The 20,033-nt window shown below is 43.1% G+C and overlaps 1 protein-coding gene across 5 annotated transcripts in view; it reads right to left on the bottom strand.

The window, feature by feature from the left end:
- CDK5RAP2 (CDK5 regulatory subunit associated protein 2) overlaps positions 1-14,140 on the bottom strand; it is a 69,078-nt gene extending 54,938 nt beyond the window's left edge. For 2 of the 5 annotated variants that reach the window (XM_014256299.2, XM_088065660.1), the window contains exons 1-12: positions 13,993-14,140; positions 13,786-13,853; positions 13,077-13,144; positions 8,980-9,090; positions 8,096-8,172; positions 7,255-7,375; positions 6,200-6,351; positions 5,158-5,320; positions 3,790-3,843; positions 3,265-3,384; positions 2,580-2,672; positions 1,060-1,278 (exon numbers count right to left, since the gene is read on the bottom strand). In XM_014256299.2, coding sequence (XP_014111774.1) covers positions 1,060-1,278; positions 2,580-2,672; positions 3,265-3,384; positions 3,790-3,843; positions 5,158-5,320; positions 6,200-6,351; positions 7,255-7,375; positions 8,096-8,172; positions 8,980-9,090; positions 13,077-13,144; positions 13,786-13,853; positions 13,993-14,045 — 1,299 coding nt within the window. In that variant the 5' untranslated portion in view covers positions 14,046-14,140. Of the gene's footprint in view, positions 1-1,059; positions 1,279-1,897; positions 1,975-2,579; positions 2,673-3,264; positions 3,385-3,789; positions 3,844-5,157; positions 5,321-6,199; positions 6,352-7,254; positions 7,376-8,095; positions 8,173-8,979; positions 9,091-13,076; positions 13,145-13,548; positions 13,567-13,634; positions 13,706-13,785; positions 13,854-13,992 lie in introns of those variants that run through there. The other 3 variants (XM_088065662.1, XM_088065661.1, XM_088065663.1) reach the window with 3 other exon arrangements.
- Positions 14,141-20,033: the final 5,893 nt, after the last annotated feature.

Genomic DNA, 20,033 nt, shown 5'->3' with positions numbered 1-20,033 from the left:
ACCACAGTTGACAATCAAACAAAAATGCGTTAAATTTGGAGTAGGAGGGGGAGAGGAACTTAATTTATTTGTAGGTAAAGAGACCCCTCTGCTGGTTTTAAGGAATAGTGCAGGAGCAGCAATTTCCACATCTCCCTGCTTTATTAAGGTCCTTATTTAATAATAGAACCAAAACATCTAGTGAATAAAGACATGCTCATTAAATCTTTTATGTAATTTAATATAGCAGGAGACTAATCCCTAACTGAGGAGGATCAGACTCTGGATGCAAGCAGGTCTCTCCTCATTATGCAAATGCTGCCCTCGTGGAAGCAATGGTGGGAAGTCTTTAGCAAAATCCACATGACACAGCATTCAGGTGAGAAGCATTTTGTGTCAAAGCCTCAGCAGAAGGTGCATCCCTTTTTAAAGGAAAAAAAGGAAAAACCTGGTCATTCATTTTGTTGCATTAGCTGTGAGTGCTGGGAGCAGGAAAGCTTATCTGAATGACCACAGCAAGGTAAAAACTCTCAAGAGACCATGAAGCAGCAGAATTAATGAACAGCACCTCATATTTATGTTAAACTGTGATCAATTAATGCTGTATCTTGGGTCTTTTACAAGCACAAGTTATTTAATATACAGCCTTTACAGTGCTAAGAGAGCAGAGAGCAGGCTGAGGTTTGGCTCCAGGTCACAATTAGAAGAAAGTTTAAGTAGTGAAATTTAAGATAATCTACAGACATGCAACAAGAAAAATATGGCAGAAATGTAAACATATCATTATGCATGTTCAGATTCTCCCATCAGAAAAACTGGAATTAACAGTAACCATTTACCACTTTTAAAGGTCAATTTTTTTTCCTAGGACCTAACTACCAAAATTATATTTAAAATATTATTCTGTGCAGATTATGTACCAGAATTTTCCTGAATCTTCATACACAGCATTAAACAGTGCCAGGCAATTCCTTCCCAGAAGTTACTTAAATTAAAAACCCAATTTTGTTAGAAAAGGACTTGCTAAAGCACTGAATTATTTCTAGACTTTAGGAAATAAAGCAAAAACGTGATAATAACATTAATGGTTTTGTCACTTCTGCTCTTCTGCAGTTGTGCTTCATCCAGCTCCTTCTCCATTTTCTCTCTTTCTAAATTCAGATCACTCAGCTCTTGACCAGTAACTTTAATTATCCTTTGTAGCCTGCGATTCTCAGCATCCTTTGTGAGGTTCTCCGAGCGCAGCTCTGCCAGCAGGGTCTCCTTTTCCATCAGCAGAGCCTGATAATCTGCAGCCCCCTGAAACACAAAACAACATTCAGGCTCCAGAAGGGGGTTTTGTAGAGCCTTTACTCTTTACTTTTTTGGGAGTCTTTACTCCCACTGCCATAATCCAGCCCCTCCTGCCCAGTATTTCAGAATTGGGGTGCAAGGAAACAGTGAAATGACAAAACAAGGAAAGTGTAACAATTTTTAGTGATGTAATGCTACTTTACTGATGTAACAAAACTTTCCATGACATCCAGTGCAGGCCAAGGAAGTCTGAGGTAGCAAAGAATGAGAGAAAGATTGATGTGCAAAGGAGTCCACAGTGCAAACAAGGTCATGGCAGGATTATTGATTCACAAAGCTTTAATTACATTAAACTTTACTTTTGGAGAGTTTTAATCTGGGCTAGGGCTGGAAGTTACTGAGTCTTTCATGGAATCACAGAATTAAGGTTGGAAAAGACCTTTAAGATGCAGTTCAGCTGCCAACCCAGCCCCAGCACCGTGTTCACCACCAACCCATATCCTCAAGTGCCAAAGCTGCACGCTTTTGGAACACTTCCAGGGATGGTGACTCCACCTTTCCCCTTGGCACAGGCCCTGGAGCTGAGAGCAGAGGTGTCAGGAGCTCTGCAGCACCATTTACTCACAGAGAACTGCCTTCAACTCAAGGCTGTGGCTAAGGAGCAGAGTCCTGAGGAGAAGGACTTGCTCGGCACTCTGGACTCTGTGGACAGGAGGAATCAGTTGAACACTTTTTCAATTTAGAACTTTTAAAAAGTCTCAGAAATCATTAAGTCCCTTTTCTGCTTCACACACACACAAAAAGCATTACTAAATCACATTTTCACAAATAACGTTCCACTGTTTTATAAATAGTGGTTTCACATTTATTATATAAATAAATCCAAGCAGGTGTCTTACACCCAGTTCAACTCTGCTAATAGGAAGCCTGTGCTGGCTCCATACTTTTGGAAAAAAAAAAAACCTCAAGATAACCTCAGCCCCCCCAAGAAACTTTTGTCTTTATTTTTAACTTATTCTGATATTAAATGTTTCTCTCTTAAATATTCTCAGTTGGTTTAGATTCAAAAAAACCCAAAAAACAAGAAGGAGAAACAAGGTAAGTTATGTGACATTTTAACATTCTATTTTTCAAATAATTTGATTTAGGACATTTTTTTCAAAGTAAGTAAAAATTAGTAATTTTCAAACAACATTTTAAACTAATTTCCATTCCTCTGCTTTCAATAGCAAGTACTGCCTGTTGTAAGGAATCAGAGAAGGGAGGAGCAGGAATGGGGGAAATCACAACAAATTGCTTGTTCTTACCTTGAATTTTTGGACATGTGCCTTGTGAGTTGCCTCTCTTGCCTTAGCCAACGAAGCATTTAACTCTTCAATTTCAGAACCCAGCTCCTCATTCTTTAAATAAAGTAAAATGAATGCAATGTAGGAAGAGTTATTTCCAATGGATGGTGATGCAGTAATTTCTACCCCATATCATTAAACGTTCATCCAACTACACAACACACTTTCAAGAACACCAAATGCATCACAGTAAATCTTATATAAAGAAATTCTTGCTCTTATACACTCACTAGACTGCCTATCACTCAACTGAAGTATTTCCCACTCTTCCACACAATCTGAATTTCAGCTGATGTTGACCTCTCTCATTTTAGCTGCCTTTGACAGCTCCACTTACTCAACAACATAAAATACACCTCGGATCTTCTAAGTGGTGCTCAGAGCTGATAAAAATCAGTATGCAACTGAAAACATTTTTCTTTCAAGATCTTAAGGGAGGAAGATATTTAACTGATACTTTTTCCTCTCTCCTCCAGTCCAAGAGCCCAAACTGCAGACAAGCAGAACTGCTCAGAGAGGTGACAGCAGTGACAGGGACCCACTCTAAGCCTCCTCATGGCTACAGTGAGATCAGACCCTGCCACACACACACACCACCTCCCTCCATGGTACTTCAACAAACCACCAAGCTCACAATCACCCTTACCTCTTTTTCCTTTGCTTTTAAGGCAACAGTTAGTCCTTGGATAGTTTTGTCCCTTTTCAAACCATTCTTCTTTTCAACAGCAAGCTCATTTTCTCTCTCTTGTAGCTCTTCTTGGAGTGACTAAATTAGGTTATGTGAAAGTTGCATTAACTTCCCACTAAGAGATACTGTAACTGCACATTAATAAGTACATTCCCTCAGAGTTCTTCAAGCTTATTACTCAGATTACCAACATAAAATACAGTCCCCAAAATGAGAGGCAGCATCTTAAAGATGTGCCTGGAATATTGTATAAGGGGGCAGGCCACGAGCATCAGCTTCAATATTTGATGAATGTCTATCAGCTTTACTGAAAACTGCTTCAAAAACAGGAGGGGTCTTCCTGTCATCCCATATAAAAGAGAATTTAACAGAGGACCTGCTCTGCTTCCTTTGGATTCAAGGTCTCCTGTGCCTAAGGATAACAGAGGGAGCCCAGCACACACTGTAAGGGGTCAAGGAAACAGAAGCAAAACTGGAACTTACCTGAATTTTTTTTTCAAAGGAATTTCTCTCATTTTTAAGGTCCATTCTAAGAGCCTACAAGAACAAAATAGTTGTTATGGTCAATTCATTCTCAACACAAATACATTAATTAAGCATTAAAGTGAAGCAAAATGAGCTTAAAAACACTGGACATGAAATAAACCAATCCAAATTAAGAAGGTAAAAAAAAAGAAAATAGAACAAAAACCCTCAAAACATGGTTCCTCCATGAGAAAGAACAACTGTACTTGCTGAGTTAATAGAGGTGCATTTTTATGTGACATTTATCATTGTCAGCAAGATGCTTTCATCAAGAGAGATTTTAATTAGCACTTTTCCCTGGGGAGGTTACAGAATTATTTGTTCTAAAAAAGTAATCATACATAAAACCATAAAAACATAAAAGAGTTGTGCAAAGGTATTAATCAGATTTTTTTCTCCAATGCTGCACCCTAAATGATCATATGCACTCTGTCCACCTCCTGTGCAATGATTAAAGATGATGCTGTTTTCACCTTGACACACAAATATTCTTTTGAAACCAGGGTGGTTTTTCTTGGCACAGACTGATTTAATTGCAAGATCACCCAGAACTGAAAACTTTTACCACCTCTAATCAATCCAATCATAAAAGATTATTGACATAGGCAAAAAAAAGTGTGTCTGTACTGAGCTGAGCAATATTAAGTTCCAAAACAAAAGGGAAGAAAAATTCTCAGATGCCTGACACCCTCCATAATTAACTTTCTTAATTCTGCCAGCATTAATTTTGTCTTTGAATAACCAATAGGGAAAAAAAAAGAAAAAAAAGACGACAAGCCTCAGGACCTGTTTCTACATTCCAGCTTTCAGGATCTCTGTCTTCCTATTTAGGAGCCAAGTGAAATAAAAGACTAATTCTTGTATATTTCGTAAGCTAAAGGGTAAATTTTCACTTTATTTCATGGTGTTTTTATGCCTACCTCCCTTACCACAGCTTTTTTTTCAAACCATAACTGCAGAGACACTTCCCAAGAATGAATTCTCAAGTCACATCCTTAACTTTTATAGCAGTTATGTCATCCAGTGAGGGATCTATTAATATCTAGGATTTCTCTAACATATACTTCTGTAAAGGAATTGCACTGTATTCCACAGGCAGCAAGTCAGTGGGAAACACAACCTCTCACTGAAGGAATGGATAAATAAGGATATTGCCCACCAAGCCACAATATAACCCATGAACGGTAAAAGAACTGGAAAACGGAGGAGGAAATAATGTTTTTAAAAAATGGCAGATGTCAGTCACATAGTGTCATGCACAAAACCTTTAAAATCCTACCCCAGGCATGAGATTCATAAAAACAATTCAGCAGGTAGTTTCCTCACCTCTACCTCACTATCCTTTTCAAGCCTCAAAGCAATGGTAAGTTCTCTGATTTGTTCTGCTGGCAAGTTCCCGTCGGAAGATCCACTTCGAGACTTCTCCTTTTCAAGATGTTGGATTAGAGCTTCTTTACTTTTCAGTGATAGATTCAGTTGCTCTATAAGTCTAAAATCACAAGATTTTAAGTATTAATCTTGCACCATCTACCACCAATTCTCCAGTCATTGCAGCAAATCTTGCAGACAACTCTCCTAAGTGAAGACTCAAGACAATCCTTACAGAACTTAACGAAGGACTTTCATAACCCTGAAAAACCTGAAAAAGTGCTGTAACTTTAACATAAGCAAACAGGGTTGAGCAATCTGCAAAGTGCTCATTCTTATTTTCCTCCAATACCACTTCAAATATCAATATTTTACTCACACTGTCCTTCACAGCACACACAAAACCCTTATTAATCTATTTCCTTTCTTAGCCCACACACCACATCCTTATGTGCCTTCATCAAGTGTCTCTCAAGTATTCAGTTTCACCTACATTTGTATCTAAGCGGTTCTCATTTCACATAAAACAAAAAAAAAAGTACTAAAAACAAGTCAGGTGGGTACTGTTGCCTTTTGTCAATACACATCTTCACACTTCCAGTATTCCAAGAAAAATAATGACATTTTCTGACAGATCTGAGTGTTACACATGAAAACTTTACAGCACAAGATGCCATCCCTGATTCCTCGTGTTTTGCAACCCGGATTGTAAAAGTATTTCTAACAGTCTTTCTCTTCCCATTAAATTTACCAGCCTGACCTATGAGCTTAGGTTTCACACATCCTGTCCCTTTTAGGCTTTCAGAGAACTTTTAAAATGGCTTTGCTCCACAAAGCACTAAACTGGCTGCTGTGTTGCCATTCACTCCATGGATGGCCAGTAACTCCCCTGCAGCTAAAGGTAGGACCAAACTAATCAGACCCAAACCTGTGCTGACTCTCCACACTTAAACAATAAAGAATTCCAGCAGTTAGAAACATTACTGGCAACAGTTCTGACCTGTCTTTCTCAGCTTCTGTAACCTTGTCCACATCCTTTGCAGGGGCATTCATAATTGAAGCAAGTTTCTGCTCAGCAGCGATTCTCAGAGCTTTCTCCTTCTCTGTCATTGCAAGGGCTTTTTCCACCTCTTCTTGGGCAGCTTGAAGATTCTGAAATTAAAACACACAATCCTGATGCCTCTAAGAACTAAATGCTCATGAATTTTTTTCCACTCTTCTACCCAACATATGTCAGGATGTTTAATTTAAGAACTTTTACCAAGTATTTCAAGTTCTTTGTATATGCTTCTGAACTCTGTGTCTGCATTTTCAAGATTAATCCACTTTTAGTGGTGCAGAAAGAAGAGAAATTTGTTTCAAAAAAATAAAAAATACCCTAACTCATAGCAGAACTGGAAACAAAAGTGCCCCTATGCTATGGTTTTAGACATAGCAATTATAACATAGTTTTGTCCCACTGCCCTCCCACTATCATAATAAATAGCTACACTTAAAGGAAAGATGTTAAAGAAGGGCTTTTTTGTTCAATAAAATTAATATTCCCAAGCTCACTGTAGCTAATTGGAACTCTTTCCAACATCATTTATAATATTATGCAGGAATTGATAAAGTATGAATCAGACATTTTTCTCTTGAACAGCAAAAGAAATGGAGATAACAGCCAGAGATTTCAGTCAACTTCCTCTGGGTCACCCAACTCACAGAGACGGAGAATGCCAATAAAAAAATACAGAAAACAGCTTGCCACATACTACATCAAATTTGTTTTGATCTTCATTTTTCCATAGCAAGCTTCCCCTTTCCTCCTCCCTGAAGGAATTCACCTTAAATGGACTTCAATCATCCCTGTGGGTCCCTTCCCTTTACACTACAATACCCCTGTAAAGTAACCAAAACTCAACAACAAATACAGGAATAAACTGTCTCAAGCACAGATAGTGAGGAATGAAAAAAGACATGAAAAAAATATAGGTTGACCACAGTATCAAATCTCAGATAGAAGTATAAAGACAGCAGTGATTCCTTAATATTCCTTCAGCTCTGGTCACTCACCTCTTCCAGAAGGTTAATTCTGCCAGTCAGCATTTCCTCCATCTCTTGCATCTTCTTTTGTGCCTCTTTCCCATGCTGCACTTCAGCATCACCACCCTGAGCCAAGCTTTCAACTGCCTTACTGAAAAACAGACATAAATCCCAGTGCATACCAGTGTGGAAGACATTTCAGTGCCAGTGGCTGATGGATTATGCTCAAGCATTTTCCACCTTCTCTGTACCTGCTTATCACTTTCAGGTTAGATACAAACTACAGATTATGCAGCAATTTGGGTGGAGTCCGTGAGTTCCATGTACAAGCCTTGGCACAGTGGATAAAGAAGCATTTTAGATGTATGACGAGAAAGTGAAAAATTTCCTTTCTATTTCTAAAGCTTCCAAATAGACTATAAAGCCTTCAGCAGAGCTGTGCTTTCTACAGGAAGCAGCACTGAAGACATGGAACTGCTGAGATGTCTCCATTTGCCTTTTCAGTGTTTGTTAACATCTTGTGAGAAAAGAACAGCCAGTGTCTCCTTACTTAACACCAGATGAACACTTGTTCATGACTGCCACCTAAATTTTGCTTCCTAGCATGTGCAAGGTTCCCATCAAAGCACAGCAATACCCTCTGGGCAACCTGGAGAGATCAAGCAAAATTCATCTGGTCCTCAGGCAAACAAAGAAAATTCCATTGCAATCGAGGCCCGGGGGCAATCAACAGCTGCCAGCCTGGATTAGTTTTGAACCAGACATTGTTAAATAAGTGCTCTTTAGACCTTCCAATTCCTAAAGCATTAGGAAAAAAACACATAGAAACGAATCCCAAGTAATGGACATCAATAAATAAAATGGTGCTTACTAGGCCTTGATGAGTAGCTTCTCCCTCTCCTGCAGTTCGCGCTTCAGACTTTCTATCTCAACTTTCAGCTCAATGTTCTGTGACAAAAGAATGAAAACGTCTGCAAAGAACTGGAAGATCACCCACCCCAAAAGTTATTGGCAGTGTGTAGATTACTTTTTGCTTGGAGCAGCAAATATAAAGTGTCCCTGGGATAAGAATGGACATTTAGCTGTAAAAGACATATTTTGCAAGGTTCAAGCCTTCCAGAAGTATCAATAGCATTAAGGACTATTGCAATCAAGCAATACAAATCCCCTGCACACACACTTAACTGCTCCAGTAAGGAGTACTGCACTTCAGTTTGGGAATTTTTAGGGTTTCCAAGCATATTTTTCTTTAAGATAGTAAATATTTTCTTTTCTTTTCAAAACCTCATTTTATCAACTACAGAGGTTTTTAGTAATTTTAGAATTATTTTGTTATAGCCTGAGGAAACTTCTAAGGATGTAATTGTACAAAGAACTCCTTGGCCAGGAAGCTGACAAACACCATTTCAACACATCAGCAATTACAAACAAGTCACCAGTGGAGAAGACCAGGCAGCAATATTCAGCTGCAACTGTCATCTACCCAAACATTGATTTATGTTCTTAACTACTGAAAAATGCATCAAGAGAGACTCAGGTTTCCATGTCATTATGGAGAAGAGACCTGCGGAAAGCACCTGTTTAGGTCACTTTAACTTAGTTATTACGGAAAAGGAAAAAGTCAGAATAAAACAATCACACCAAAATTTCCAATAACAAAAAGAGACTTAAAAGTCAAGCGTGACAAGCAAACTTTCCACAAAACAAACTCTTCAAAAAGAGACACAGCTTCAGGAAGTGATTCAAAATGCTTACAATTTTGTAGATTTCTTCAGTGGGACCATCAAACTTCTGCTGCATTCGCTCCTCCAGAAAATAAATACGAAGTTTCAGGTTGAAGTTTTCTTTTTTCAGATCAGTGATTTGCTGTGAAAGAAGAAAGACAATGAGAAAAAGAAAAACAAAAAAGGAAAAATCCTAACCTGCAACAGTTTTGCTTGGTGAAAGACCAGAATTCCACCCACTCGACATAATTCGAGTTCATCTTGAACATACACATGGGTCACACACACATTCAATTGTGAAGGTGTTAATTAAATATTTAATACATAGCCTTGTGTCCTTTGAACTATTCCCTAAAGTAAAAAAAAACACTGACTGACTTGACACAGTAAGAATTCAAAAGAGATTTTTGAATCTAACAGCATTAAGTCATTCTTCCAAATGACAGAACTTGAACAAAATACAAGACACCACGTTGAAACAGAAATATTTGCTAAGCAAAAGCCTTGGAAGGCAGATTCATTAACAGGATCCAGGTAACTTTATTCATAGCAAGAAAAACCACAAGTGAGCCCAATCAAACACCAATAAAACCTTTATCCCATCCCATAATTCACAGTGCAATTCTTTGGGGAAAAATTGCTTATCACTTTTAACCTTTCTTGTAGAAGCTGTAACTTAGTTGATGGTTTCATTAGAGAAAGGAGTCTCCCTCTAAATTTTTTTAAGAGACTAAACATAAAACATTCATTCAAGTAAGACTCATGTCCCCTGCCAGGTGCTTTCAGCAAATGGAAACCTAATATGTAACAGAGCTACTAATAAAATATTTATGTAGGCTTTTCCAGAACACTACAGTGCTATTTGTAAAAATTATTAGCAATACAATTTCCAAAATATTTGGCTTGTGAAACCCAAGATTATTTTCTGTAACTGCACTCAAAACCTGCATCTGCAAACAATTCTTCAGTTTAATAATCCCTGCTCAGCAAGCTGCCTCGTCATTATTCACAAAAGTGAAAATCACCTGAGCAATTGAAAATCCTACATAAACTTAGTGGCTCATTCCCACACCCTGAAGTAACCTGTCAGTAAATCATCCCCAGCAGTCCCTGCTCATTCAGAAAAAAATCCAAGTAACAAAAACACTCTGAAGTTGTACCAGCTGAACTTCTAATTAGTCTCCATACATTCAATATATTTCTGAGTCACAGGGAAAAAACAATTTCGAAAGAATTCAGCATCTTACAACTCTTGCTACATGTATTTCAGTGGCAACAGAGATAAACCAAAGTGCTTAAGGGTAATATTTTGAAAAGGCAAATGAAACAGACTATGCAATCATAAACCAAGAAGTGAAACAAATGTCATCTCTGATGTTCAGCTTCTTGGACGAAAGAGCAGACAGACAATTTAAAAGTTATTGGTTAATGAAAGGAAACGTGTAAAACGTGAGAGTTCACACTGCAAAAAGATTTTAATGGCAACCCTCTGAACTTTGCATTTGAAAACTCAGTCTTAATTCCTTTATGCATTTTGATTTCTGTATTTAAACAAAAATAATGAAAACCAAGACAATGATATACATACTGCACAGAATATTCCACAGCATGAACAAATCTTAGCTCAGATTAGCTTCTTTCCAAGTCTGCATGGAGCCAGTTTTGTTCAAAGGGATCTGTCAGCAGTGGCTGTGGTTTCACAGCACAAGTTTTCAACTATAAAGACTGTTTTAGATTTACAGCAAAACTCAAAGTGGGTTTGGAGAGACAAGAAAGAAACCCACAAATATTATTGTTCAGCTCCTTTACTTGATACCCATTGCCCTTTCTGTTCATGAACATCTCATTACCCATAAGGTCCTCCTTAGAGATGCTTTTCACTTTGCCCATGTAATCATGTTTTCTATAATAGAATGGTTACCCCTATATTGCAACAAAGTGGGACACCATAAATAATTCAAAAATCTGCACCTCCAGCATTATCCAGCTCAGCACCTTCTCCAGGTACAAACATTAAAGAACCTTTCATACATGGATCCACCTTTTAGCCCACTTAAGGGAATTACATCCATCCTGTTCCTTCTGAGCTACAAGGCCAGAGCACGTTCTTTTCATTACATCCTTCTTGTAGCCTGTAGAATTACAGAGTTTTAGAAGTAAGTTTAATGGTGTTTAATGTATATTCTTCTTCCTTCATGTTAATGGGTCTTTGAGCTTCATTACACTGCTGGCATCCATAAAAGTTCTCATCCCATGGGAAGTTTTGCAGCTCAGTTTAACATGGGGGTCTGAGCATACCAGGATGCTCAGAAACAGCAGACCTGTGGGGAGGCCCCTGTTCATCATCACACAGGACAAACAGCAAGATTTTTCCTCCCTTCTGCAACTTTTTTTCCTGTGCCCAGGAACTCTGCAGATAGCAAACCACTAGAAAAATGTATATTCTGGACTGAGGTCTTTGGCACACATCACAGGAAGAGATTTTAAGCACATCCCAATGCCAAGGCAGTCTGTCTACCCCAGTGACACACCGAAACAAGAGAGAAAGGGAAAGAGACACAGACTACAAACAACATCCTTCACCACAGGCTTTCCAAAACAAGCTTTGAATACTGAGCAAATGGCAGAGCTTTCGCCTCAGGGGGGATATAAGGCCACAAAAAACTGAAAGTTTGTAAGAAACATTCATTTCACACACAGCATTACCACAAAAGGTAACAGCAGCAGTGCACTGAAACTGCAGATACTTGGCACAGACCAAAGGCAGCAGCCACAGCCTTTATCTGCAGCAATCATCTCAGAGATTTTAGATCATTTTCCCCTCTACAGCTTCTTCACAAACAAATAACTTAAGTTTTTCACTCTAGTCCTTAACGGGGAAGCTGTCCTGCAACACACCCGAACCTCGAGAACCTTGTTTATAGTTATATTCATATTTATATATTTATATATTTACTGCTATTTATATTTTGAAATTTATTTTTACTGTTATTTTAATTTTTTATTTTTACTGCTAATTATATTATATTAATTATATTTCTGTTATTTATATTTTTAATTTTATTTTTACTGCTATTTTTATTTTTACTGCTATTTATATTTTAAATTTTACTGTTACTTCTATTGATATTTATTTCTATTTTTCCTGTTATTGTTATTTTCCCTGTTCTCCTGGGCTGAGACAGCTCTCCCTGAAGCTCCCGAGGCTCCCGAGGTTCCCCCAGGGCTCCCCCGAAGCTCCCAAGGTTCTCCCAAAGCTCCCCCGAGGCTCCCGAGGTGCTCCTGAGGTTCCTCTGAGGTTCTCCCGAGGCTCCAGAGGTTCCCCCAAGGCTCCCCTGAAGCTGCCCTGAAGTTCCCAGGGCTCTCCCGAGGTTCCCCCGAGGTTCTCCTGGGGCTCTCCCGAGGCTCCCCCGAAGCTCCCGAGGTTCCGGAGGTTCTCGAGGTTCTAGAGGTTCCGGAGGTTCTAGAGGTTCCGGAGGTTCCAGAGGTTCCAGAGGTTCCAGAGGTTCTCCTGAGTTCCCCCGAGGTTCTCCCGAAGCTCCCCAGGTTCCCCTGGGATTCCTGGGGTTCTCCCGAGGTTCAATTCAAAAAGCCAATACAGTTAACATATTTTTAAAATCTAATGTTTTCTTTTATATTCTAGTAAGTGCCAAAATACTTCTGTCTACAAAATTGTCACAATGATAGTACACTTCTACAACACAAGCATTCCAAGCACACTCATACTATAAAGTTAAAAGGCATCACAGTGTAGTCAATGAATTAAAAAGCCAAATCCCACACTAACCTAAATGAAAATAAACTTGATGCTTCCCTGAAATAAATCAACAGCAGATGTGCAAACCAAGTTGTGATGTTTCTGGCAGGAACTTTTGAGCAGAGGGTGCCAATTTTATTTCACAACTTCAGTACAAGAGTTGGCTGCTCTGAACAGCAAATTCCTCCCTCAGTTTTTGAAAGCAACACTTAAGAAGTGGAGGTTTAAAGCATGGACAGGGACATTCATCTGGTCACACCTCCAAAAGGTTTGTGTGTGACACAAACTCAGAGTCAACACTTCATCCAGCACGCTGGAAATATCTTGGCCATAAATCTGTCACCGAATCTTACATTAAAAGTTCTGCTTACATTTTCATAGTCCTTCATGGTCCGAGCTCGAGTTGGTGAGACTGTGTCTTCTGCCACATCTGGTACCACTAGACATTTAAGAAGACAGAACAAGTTCAGACAGCAGAATCTCTCTAAGTAGGGCTTCAATCTGGCAAAGGTCTACACCAATCTAAACATAACAAAACCTTTTAGGAAGTGAGAGAGGCACTGCTTGGCCCCCTGTTTACATTACACGTTAGTATCTACATTCCTTTCTGATCACAGCAAGCTGTCTATCACTTAAATTCCCAAATTCCATCACCCATTTAAATTACAATGTACGCTGGAATTAGGCTGTGAGGTGTGCTGTCAAAAACAAATCCTCTGAGCAAGAACTGGATGATGCACAGCGTGCAAGTTCCCTAACTCTGAGCAGAATATGAACAGGCAGCACAGCCTCACTGGATATTCCAAGTATTTTAAGTACACGCTGCACAAAACCGCTGATCACCTTATATAAGGCTGAGCCCTAATGACCACAGGGCAGTGACGGCAGCAGCTGCTGGCGCTCTGTGCTCTTAAAAACACTTAAATTACCTAAAAAAAGCGCATCACTTAAAAGCTTTTGCTTTTTTTTTTTTTTGCCTTTTTGCCGCAAGTTTGAGGATTTTTCCGCAGGTCTGGGGAGCAGCGCGAAGCACCGAGCCGGGGCAGGGATGTGCGGGCTGCGGACGCGATCCAGCCTCACCTTGTCCGCCGGGCGGGCCGGGCTGGGGGTCCCCGCGGGAGGTGTCCGGCAGCTGGAGGCCGCTGACGCTGGGGGAGAAGGAGGAGGAGAGCGCTGAGAGCACAACAGCCGGGGGCTCGTCCCCTGCCCCGGCCGCGGCCGGCGGGCCCGGCCCCGCCACACGCGCCCGCGCTGCCTGAGCGCCGCCCGCCCCGCAGCTCCCCGTACCTGCCCTCCAACGCCAGCGGCAGCGTCGGGTCCTCCCCCGGCAGCGAATCCATGGATCGGCCGCGCGGCTCCCGCGGCCCCCGGCGCCTTTGTGCGCAGATTTGGCGGCTTCCCTGGAATCCACCCGCCCGCAATCGCTTCCGCCATCTTTGCGTCGGGCGCGCTGAAGCCGCTGAAGCCGCCGTGGGGCGCGCGGGGGGCGGGCGCAGTGGGAAGCGAATGGGAGCCGCCCTGTTTGATGAGGGCAGCGGGCCCGCGCGGGAGGGCAGCCGCCATGTTTGATGAGGGCAGAGCGGGGCGGTGCCAGCCGGGCGAGGGGGACAGAGCGGCCGGGCGCCATCTCGAGTGAGGGAAGGAGCCCGGCGCTGACCGCCCCAGGGCACGGGGCGCCTGAGGGGGCAGCGGGGACAGGGCGGTCGCCGCCGCTCCCCGGGCCCTGCTCCCGTTTGGGACAGGCTTTTGCAGGGATACAGTAGGCCCCCAGCTCCTGCCGAGCCTGACAGAGCCGCTGGAGCTGATGTTTACCATGTTCCCCGCAGCGCAAAGCCGTCTCTGGGCTTGGCAGGAGAAATAAACGCGTCTCAGTTCCACATTCTGGTCACTGCTCACCCTAAGGGCCGGGGGTGAAGGCAGCTGCTGTCATCCACGCAGGCGGATTTTGAATGAATCTGGGAGGGTTTTTTTGTAAAGCAAAGTTGTAAGCGTGTCGGCTCTCCTTTTTATGGAAGAAAATGCAGTTGCATTGGACATTTCAGAACACCGACAGCAGGAGAAGCTGAGCTGGATTAGATGCTGCTGCTGTGGCCCCTCAACAAGGGCCATGGCCGGGGGAATAGTGCCGGTCACAGCTGGAGCTCCAGACCCTTCCTTGCTGAGCATCCTTGCCTTCCTTTAATTCATTTAGAACCTGTGTGCAGGACTGAAATACCTCCTTGCAATATTTACATCATCACGGAGTCACTGAATTATTTAGGTTGGAAAAGACTTCTCAGATATGGAATCCAACCTTTGACCAATCCCCGCCTCATCACCCAGCCCGGTGCACTGAGGGTCATGTCCAGTGGTTCCTTGGACACCTCCAAGGGCAGTGACTCTATCACCTCCCTGGGCAGCCCCTTCCTAATGTCAAATCACCCATTTTGTGAAGAAATTTCTCCTGATGTCCAGCCTGAACCTCCCTGGTACAGCTTGAGGCAATTCCCTGTTGTTCTTTTTCTTGTTCCCTGGGAGCAGAGCCCAATACCCCCTGGCTGTCCCCTCCTGTCAGGAGCTGTGCAGAGCCAGGAGGTCTCCCCAGGCCTCTTTTTCTCCAGGCTGAGCCCCTTTCCCAGCTCCCTCATCTGCTTCTGGTGCTCCAGCCCCTTCCCCAGCTCCATTCCTTTCCCTGGACACGCTCCAGCTCCTCAAAGTCCTTCTGGTCACAAGGGGCCCAGAACTGGACACAGCACTTGAGGTGCCTCACCCATGCTCAGCACAGGGGACAGTCACTGCCCTAGTCCTGTGGCCACACTCTTGTTGGTACAAGCCAGGAGCCATTGGCCTTCTCAGGCACATGTTCAGCCACTGTCAACTCCCAGGTCATTTTCCACTGGGCTGCCTTCCAGCCACTCTGCCCCCAGAGTGCATTGGGCATCAAGTGGTGCCTCATGCTGGGACTTGCTCTCACCATTCTCTGTAACACAAAGAAGCTCCATCCCAGCAGGACACTCACCTGGCTCACCCACGGGAGTGACCCTGTGCATTAGATTTGGTTTCCTCCTTTGGATTTGGTTTCCTCTTTGGTACCAACTCAGGTCAGGTTTCATTCACTTTCCTCTAGGCTGTCCCAAGGGGACTCTTTCCTGGCCAGGAATTAGGCCACAGATAAGGGCTGACCACAGGTCACGAATTCAGTGAGATTATTCCCAGTTCTGTGAGTTTATTGTTCCCAGTTGGCCTGGTGCCCTGTGAACTCCATTTCCTCCATTCACCTGCACCAGCTCACTGTTTAGATTGACACTCCCCTGTCAAATGCCCCAGACTGCTGGGAGCAGTCACTCCAGCTCTGGATGTCCACAGTCGTGGTGGGCTTCCCATCCCTGCTTAATTCTTTCAGCTTTATGGGTACAAGTGAGTGATAGAGCTGCGGCAGTCCCAAACTGACAGGAAGTGCCAGGCACTACTTAGCACAGCTGAGCTCTTAAGCCCATCTCCTTCCTGTCCAACTGGACATGCCTCATGCTTGGCATTTGGGGTCTGATGACCCCGAGGGATATTCAGTCCCTTCAACTCCCCCGTGAGAGACCTCAAGAGACACTGGTCACCTTATGTGACTGAAATCCTTCTGCAGTGGCCTCTGCCAAGCTGAAATTAAGTTCACAAAATCAGGTCTGCCATATGGCACCAGAATCTGATCAGCCAGGCTGAAATGTGAGTTTTCCTCATTTACAGAACAGATCTTCATAAAATGAGTAAGTCTACTCACTTGAAAGGATAATACTAATTTGCTCTTTTTTAAGGTTTCAGCAAGGTGTTACATATTTGATGTAGGTCTTTAAATGAGCATCCATCAGCCACAAGTGCAGAGTAAATCACTCTGCACACACAGCACATCTGTCTGCAGTCACAGCCCGTGTCCAACACACTCTAGTCAAAAGGAAATCAGCAGGTCCCTCCTTGTGAAGTTTATTACTTAAGAGGCTGATGGATAAAGATATGGATATATAGGGATACATCCCTGTCTATCTTCCCTGGCTTAGAGCAATCTGGTCTAGTGGAAGGTGTTCCTGTCCATGGCAGGAGGTGAAACAAGATGATTTTTAGGTCCTTTCCAACCCAAACCGTTCTGTGGTCCTATGTGGTCCACACAAAGCCAGGATGGAAAATTTCCCTAGGAAATTTTACTGCACTGCCCAGAGTTTTACAACCTGCAGTAGCACCAAGAAGCTGCAAGGGGCAGAAAGGACTGGGAAATGTGTTGTTTAGAAGCGTTTAACAACTTGCCTTGGGATAATCTGCTTAATGTTGTTTAACCTTAAGTTCATTAGTAGCACATCTGGGGAGATTACACTAAACCCTCATGCCAGGAAGCCGTGTTGGAACTTTCCTTCCTCTCAAGGCAGCCTGAGATCTTCCCACCTCCAGCAGCTACACAGCTCTGGCTCAGTCAAACAACTGAATGAACACTTAATGCCACGTGCTCGCTCAGTGTACGAAGCCTTACCTCTCCAAGTTCTTTGCTTAATAAGGGCTGAAGAATCAGACACAGCTTTCACCAAAAAAAGAGCCTTTGGCAGTTGTGTTTGCAAAACAAAAAACAATTCCCCAGCTCTGCCAAGTGAGAAGGAAATTCAAGTTTTCCACAGGCCCCTCTGCAAACACCCCCAGAACTGATGGCACAGATGTGGATTTCAGAGTATCTATAACAAAAATGGCCTTTGAAAGAAGCCTGTGGTCATGAAGAAAAATCTGATACAATATCCTCATCCCGTTTCCAGCTTTGCTCTGAGGGTTTCCTTGTTAATGATGCACATCTCTGACAAAATGTGTCCATGTGAATGATACAGAAAAGAGTGGGAAAACAGTCATTGCCAGCGGAGCTCCCAAACCCAGCTGAGGGCTGGGATGGTTCATAGCAGACACAAGAGATCAGAGGGCTCATTTTTCAGGTGGATTTTCCAACACAGAATGTCAACTGTGCATATGAATATCTGTGATAGAAAACATTTTTGTGTCTTGGTTCTCATCTCACATACGGGCATAATGAAGGAATAATTCTCTTGGAACAAATGTTATTACTGGAATGAGATTGGATTCAACCCTTTCTGTCACTGCAAAGACTCTTACTGAAATTCAATGAACAAAAACACAAATGCAAAAATCCAAGTGGCATAGATACAAATTATATACATTTATTTTTATTCATTTTAAATAACATTCTTCTGTATAAATTCTGACATATATTCAAATCATACACTTTTTTTCTTTTTAGAAATGCATTTGTAAGCATAGCATATGCTTGGGAGACGCCGTATTTGGATGTAGAGTGAGACTGATGGGTTTCAGATGGGAGCAAGTACAACTTTTAAGGCCCACATTTTTCTTATTTTAATCCATTCCTCTGACACATAAAGAGCAGAGTCCTGTGGGAGCTCACTCTAAAACTTCACTTTAAAAACTATTTTTATATCCTTTATTTAAAGGAGACTGTGCAAACTTTCTGCACATTTACAATGCCTGTAACATTGAAGAGGATGATGCTGCACAGCAGTGGTTAACTGGCCCACGATACCTGAAGGATGCTGGATATATCCCCTCCTCTCTCCTAAATGCTTGCTAAGTTTGCTCAGCCCGGTCCAAGGGAATTATCATTCCAGTGGCTGACATCTCCTGACAGCTCCCCAGGGCTAGTGCTCCTCGTAGCTATTTCCAGCTACAATGGTCCACGAGATTCAGGATCATCTCTCCTCATTAGCCCCACCACTTTTCTGCACGTCGGTGCTCACCAAACGCTCCCCCAGGCTGAGAGCCTTGCAGGCTGCCCCAGCCCTGCCCCAGCCCAGCTCTGTGCCCTTCATCTGCTCATTCTGTCCCTGCCTTTACTGCCAGCTGAGCCCTCACAGTGCCAAGGATCATGCCTGGAGCTGCTTTCCCACATTCATCAGCCCCCCTGCCCTGTCACACCTCCTCTCTGCTCTGCAGCTGCTGTCCCACAAGTGCCCTGTGACAGCCCCACGGCAGCAGCTGGGCAGCATTCCCAGGCAGGAGGTGCATCAGGAACACCACGTGTTCCTGGATTGCCACCCCAGCCCCACAAGTCACCAAGATGTCCTATCCTGGCCTGGCTGGCTGCTCAGCTGGGCCTCAAAGCAGCCCTGAGAGTCCACTTCTGATTTACCTGCCCTTACCCCAACCTCAGCACCTGGGAAGCCTCATGATGAGCGATGACACATTGGTGCTGGTGGCCTCAGAACCCTGGCACAAGTGTTTGAGCTCTGCTACCCCTCCACATCCAATCCAACCCAAGGTGACTGGAGACAGAATGAGCTCAGCTTCTTCCTCCCTCCTGTGGTGCCAGGGAAACTGATAAGAGCACGGATGATCTGAGCTCACATCACCAAAGTCAAACATGAAGCTGTTTATTCTTTCCCTGCTGAGGCATCGATCTCCTTTTATTACTGGTGCTCCTGTGTGTCAAGGCCTGGCTGGCAGGAGGTGGCTGCTGTGTCCCTGCTGAGTCATTCTGCCATTTGACAAGCACGGTGCCAGTGCCACATCCTCACTGTGCTCCCCGTTCAGGAACATCCTGTGCCATCCAAATCTGGGCAGCCAGGTCCCCCCTGCCCAACCAAGCTTCCCATCACATTTTCCAGGCTGTCTCCATCCCTTTATCCAGCTGTGCAATCCACAGACAGCAGCTGTCCCACCCTGCAGGGCACCCTGACTCCTCCTCTTCCCAAACACCAAACCTTTGGATTTCTTTGGGGGTCAGAAGCAGCCCAGGTGCCAACACCTCCTGTGCTGTGGCAGGCAGGGACTAGGACGGCTCAGCACCCGAGCCCACGCTCTGCTTGAGCAGATCGTCCCCATTTCTACAGTGAGACAAAATCCAAGCCTGTTCCTGTTAGAAAGCAGCCCACAGTCACAGCAAAATTTAAGGAAGAGGTGTTTTGTGGCAGAGATGAAAAAATCTGCTTAAGTATTTTAGAAACATTAAAGTGAACAACCTGTCCTTCGATTTGCTCACTAGCATCAGTCCCAGAAGCCAACACTTCCTAAATTACCTTTCCCCACCCCATGAAGTGACCAAGTGCAAGTGGACCACTAGATCAGCACCTCTAAACAATTACAACTTCTAGGAAATTTTCTGTTTTGTCACCACTCTGCTCTTTGAAAGTTTGATGAGTAACTCAAAGATTAGCAATATCCAGATTTTCTCTTCCAGTCCTCCCCCGATTTATAACTAAAAGTAACATTGCTCTGATTGACATGAGCCAGATTTATTACCTGAATTATGGGGCCTCACTCAGGCCCACCACAGGCAACAGGAGTTTTTCCATCAG

The sequence above is a fragment of the Pseudopodoces humilis genome, chromosome 22 (assembly GCF_049639895.1).
Source record: "Pseudopodoces humilis isolate 2021_Gansu_Grassland_sample_001 chromosome 22, ASM4963989v1, whole genome shotgun sequence".
NCBI classification, from domain to species: domain Eukaryota; kingdom Metazoa; phylum Chordata; class Aves; order Passeriformes; family Paridae; genus Pseudopodoces; species Pseudopodoces humilis.
The sequence above is the reverse complement of the archived record's forward strand: the minus strand, read 5'-3'. Positions and strand labels throughout refer to the sequence as shown.